Source organism: Perognathus longimembris, chromosome 16, assembly GCF_023159225.1.
Source record: "Perognathus longimembris pacificus isolate PPM17 chromosome 16, ASM2315922v1, whole genome shotgun sequence".
Taxonomy (NCBI): domain Eukaryota; kingdom Metazoa; phylum Chordata; class Mammalia; order Rodentia; family Heteromyidae; genus Perognathus; species Perognathus longimembris.
Window position 1 is genome coordinate 1,536,085 of NC_063176.1, and position 4,632 is coordinate 1,540,716.

Here is a 4,632-nt window from a genome sequence, read left to right on the forward strand (position 1 = left end):
CTTGACCTCAAATTTCTCAAATCCCCATGTGTTCGTGCTCTAGCAACACTTTATGCGCTATCTTGGAAAGATGGAATAGGGTTGGAAAGTCATGAGCTTAGTTTTATTCCTCCAGATATTTTAGCCGTCTAGGACACTAAAATAATTTGCATTGCTGTTGGAATGAAATATCATGCATGATAAGTTGTCTAATTCAAACAACGGGATGCACAGAAAGAGGCAGACACCTGGTCTGCAGTTTATACATGGGCATGATAGAAATATGACTTCCAATTGCAGAAGGATGCCTACCTATGTCTGTCTGTCTGTCTCTCTCTGTGCTGGTACTAGGGCTTGAACTCAGAGCCTGGGCGCTATCCCTCAGCTTCTTTGCTCAAGGCCTGCCCTTTGCCCCTTGAGCCTCAGCTTCCCTTTCAGCTTTTTACACCTTAATAGGAGATGAGCCTGCCGACTTTCCTGCCTGGACTGCCTGCTAACATGACCCTCAGCTCTCAGCCTCCCGAGGCCCTAGGACGGCAGATCTGCACAGAAACACTGGCACCTTCTGATGGCAAAGGAGGCAAAGCTCTAGTAACGTATGGTCGACTTGGCTGCTTCCTTCTGTGTCTTTATGCTCCAGAAATTGCTGGTGCACGACCTTTCTAGAACAAGGCGGCCTGGCGAAGCAGCAAAAACGCTCTCCTTATTTTTATAGCTCCAACGAAAATCAAATGAAAGCCAAAAAAGGAGGGGTCTGGGGAGACTTGGGGCTGAATGCAGGCCCCTGGGGCTCGCGTGAAAGCCCTGCGAGTAACTCTGGGGTCCCCCTGCGCACCTGGCTTCTGGCGGCTCTGGGGTCCCCATGCACACCCGGCTTCTGGTAACTCTGGGGTCCCCTTGCGCACCTGGCTTCTGGCGGCTCTGGGGTCCCCATGCACACCCGGCTTCTGGTAACTCTGGGGTCCCCCTGCGCACCCGGCTTCTGGTGGCTCTCGGGTCCCCCCGCGCACCTGGCTTCTGTTAACTCTGGGGTCCCCTGAGCACCCGGCTTCTGGTAACTCTGGGGTCCCCCTGCGCACCCGGCTTCTGGTGGCTCTCGGGTCCCCCCGCGCACCTGGCTTCTGTTAACTCTGGGGTCCCCTGAGCACCCGGCTTCTGGTAACTCTGGGGTCCCCCTGCGCACCTGGCTTCAGGTAACTCTGGGGTCCCCCTGCGCACCCGGCTTCTGGTGGCTCTGGGGTCCCCCGCGCACCCGGCTTCTGGTGGCTCTGGGGTCCCCCAGCGCACCTGGCTTCTGGTGGCTCTGGGGTCTCCCCGCGCACCTGGCTTCTGGTGGCTCTGGGGTCCCCCCAGCGCACCTGGCTTCTGGTGGCTCTGGGGTCCCCCCGCGCACCTGGCTTCTGGTGGCTCTGGGGTCCCCCAGCGCACCTGGCTTCTGGTGGCTCTGGGGTCCCCCCCCCCCGCACCTGGCTTCTGGTAACTCTGGGGTCCCCCGCGCACCTGGCTTCTGGTGGCTCTGGGGTCCCCCCCCCCCGCGCACCTGGCTTCTGGTAACTCTGGGGTCCCCCCCGCGCACCTGGCTTCTGGTGGCTCTGGGGTCCCCCCCCAGCGCACCTGGCTTCTGGTGGCTCTGGGGTCCCCCGCGCACCTGGCTTCTGGTGGCTCTGGGGTCCCCCCCCAGCGCACCTGGCTTCTGGTGGCTCTGGGGTCCCCCGCGCACCTGGCTTCTTCCCCCAGGGGGCGGGGACTGAGCGTGGGGCGCGCGCCAGCAGGGGGAGAGGGCGAGGCCAGGCGGCCCAGGCTCCCCACGTCCCTGGGATGGGCGTGGGGGCCGCTTGGGTGGGAAGAGCCGAGCCGGGGAGGGGGGAGGTTCCCCCCCTGCGCCCCGCGCCTCTGGGCCGGGTGTGTGCGGGAGGCGCAGGATAAATAGGAGGCTCCCTCCCCCGGGCCCAGGCCGCCCGCCCGCCGGGTGTTTCCCTGCCCCGTAGCCAGGGCGCCAGCGGGCCGGGGCGGTTTCGCTTCCTCCGGGCCCGGGCTCGGTCTCCAGGCCCCGCGCGGTGCCCCGGGACGGGAAGGCGGCGTCGGCGGCGGCGGGAAGCCGGAGGGGAGCGGGGCGCCTGGTCCTCGAGGGGCCGTCGGGGCCCCGCACCGCCGGGTGGATGGGCCCGGGGGCCCCCGGCAGCAGCGCCGGCTCCCGGACTCTTCTCCTGGCCCTGGCCCTGGGTGAGTGAGCCCCGATCCCGGGCACCGCACGCGGGCCGCGGGGCGCTGGGCCGGGCGGCGGGCGCCGGGCTGCACCTGCTGGAGGGGGCGGGCGGGCGGGCGGGCGGCGCGAGGGCCCCGGGCGGCGGAAGGGAGCCCGGCCAGCTGCTGGGGCTGGGCTCCGGGGCGCAGCGCAGGCCCGGGGGGGCCAGGGGGTCAGGGAGCGCAGGCCCGGGTGCCCTCAGGGGTCAGGGGCGCAGGACCGGGGGTCAGGGGGTCAGGGGCGCAGGCCCGGGTGCCCTCGGGGGTCAGGGGGTCAGGGGCGCAGGCCCGGGTGCCCTCGGGGGTCAGGGGCGCAGCGCAGGCTCGGGGGTCATGGGTCAGGGGGAGCAGGCCCGGGTGCCCTCGGGGATCACGGGGCGCAGCGCAGGCCGGGGGGGGGGTTCAGGGGGTCAGGGGCGCAAGCAGCGCAGGCCCGGGTGCCCTCGGGGGTCACGGGGCGCAGCGCAGGTCCCGGGGTGCCCTGGGTGGCGGGCTCCTGACCCCCTCTGAGGTAGAGAGCGAGAAGGCCTGGGCCGGGAGCCGCCCCCTCCAGCCGCGGCCTGGGGTGAGGGGCTCGGCTCTGGTCTGAGCTCCAGGATCGGTCACCCCGCCTCAGGGGCCCGCGGCTAGGACGTCTCCTGCCCCCAGGGCCGTCGCAGGTGGGCGGGAGGGGACTGTCCCCTGCAGAGGGGCGGGAGGTGGCCTCGGAGTCCGCGTCTTTGGAGGAGGCAGGCGGCGGAACTCGCTTGCAGGTGGATCCGACGGGGCCAGCTCAGAGAGGAAGGGCGGGTCAGGCCCTGTGCGTGCGCACAGCGCAGCCGTGGAGAGATGGGGAAGGTGGAGAACTCGGGGAACAGCGCCCCGGGGATGTGGCCAGCACCCCCTCCTCTGCCCTGGCTGACCTGGCCAGCGCCGGAGCTCCTCACCCAGAACTGCCAGGGTCAGCAGGAGGCTGAAGCATGGTGGGGGGGGGGTGGAGAGGATCAGAGGGGCCCCAAGGTCACGCTCTCCCCCTGGAAGAACTCACAGCGCATTTGGGGACCCCAGACCCACAACAGGAAACGGCTGTTAACTGTATTCTTTTTGGTCTTTTTCTTTTTTGGGACTGGGGATCGAACCTAGGACGTTGCACTTGCTAGGCAAGCGCTGTGCAATGGCGCTTACATCCCAGCCCTGCACTTGACTTTTAATTTCCCTTCTTAGTGCTATTTAAAAATTTACTTTTTGAAAAGAATGTGTGCGATACATGTGTGCGCGCGCGCGTGTGTGTGTGATAGTGAAAAAAATGCCCCGAAAACTGGCATTGGGAAGACATGAAACCTGGTTCTTGCTCTGCTTTGGTGACTCTGGTCTACTGTAAGTCACCCCTTTCGGGGCACTGTCTTTCTTCTTTGCAAGGTGAAACAGTTTTGATAGGTGGGGTGGTTACATGTCCTCAGCCACAGTCTTTTCAAAAAGGATGACACAGTTAGGAATGGCAAATGTTTGTTATTAGTGTAGATGCTCTTTAAACGTACGTAGCACTTAGTAGATGGGTCTATACAGGCTATGCTTTATTCAGAAATGTGCAAACTATATATAGATTCCTGAATATTATGTTTTCAGTTTTGATATACATGAGAAATAAACCCATTGATACGATCATTTCTTTCCTTCTCGGAGCATTATGGGTGACAGGCTTTAGTCCTGGAGATTAAACTCAGGGCCTCACCCTTGTCGTGCAAGCTCTACCTCTAGAATCAGGCCCACCGTCTGGGACACAGATTTAATTCTTTTCCAGGTAATGAATGCGATTCTTTTTGGACAATGCCACTTTTTCCTTCCCGTTCCCCCAGTTTTCCCTTCCCACTTCTACTTACACTTAATTTTTATCTGGGTATGATTCTTTAAATGACGAAGACATTCATAACGTCTGTGCTGCCAAAAGAAGGGAACGCCCTGTAGTGACTTCATTCTGAACCATATTTGCATCTGCTTGCTTTTTAAACGGCAAACTAGGAAACCCTAAGCCGGGTTCCAGTAACGTGGACATCTTGGTAAACTGGTAATGGTACTTTCTTATTTTCCACTGAGTTATTTTCTGATGGCAAAGGATGATGTCGGACAGTCTGAATTTATATCACACACACAAATCTTGTTTAATGAAGGCCTGGGGCTATGTTTTCTAGTTAGTTCACAAAAGCCCTCTGAGTATACAATGTAACAAGGGAATAGAACAACAGTCATCGTTTCATGTTAAAGTCTGTGAGGAAATACAAAGTTTAGCAGGGCACGAGTTTCGCTTCATCCCTCTGCCTTCCCAGGTGTGGGTTTCTTCTCATCGGCCAGGCCTCTGGAGGTGGAGTGGGGTAATGCCGCTAGTGTACCCTCCACTGTCCTTCATTCCACAGGTATGGCTTGGAGATCTGT

General features: G+C 61.1%; 1 protein-coding gene across 1 annotated transcript in view; it reads left to right on the plus strand.

Annotated features, from left to right (window-relative positions):
• The first annotated feature begins 477 nt into the window (after positions 1-477).
• Positions 478-4,632, plus strand: part of Btc (betacellulin) — a 43,051-nt gene continuing 38,896 nt past the window's right edge. Inside the window, exons 1-2 of the mRNA XM_048364852.1 lie at positions 478-575; positions 2,027-2,202. Of these exons, the coding sequence (XP_048220809.1) occupies positions 478-575; positions 2,027-2,202 (274 nt within the window). The remainder of the gene's footprint in view (positions 576-2,026; positions 2,203-4,632) is intronic.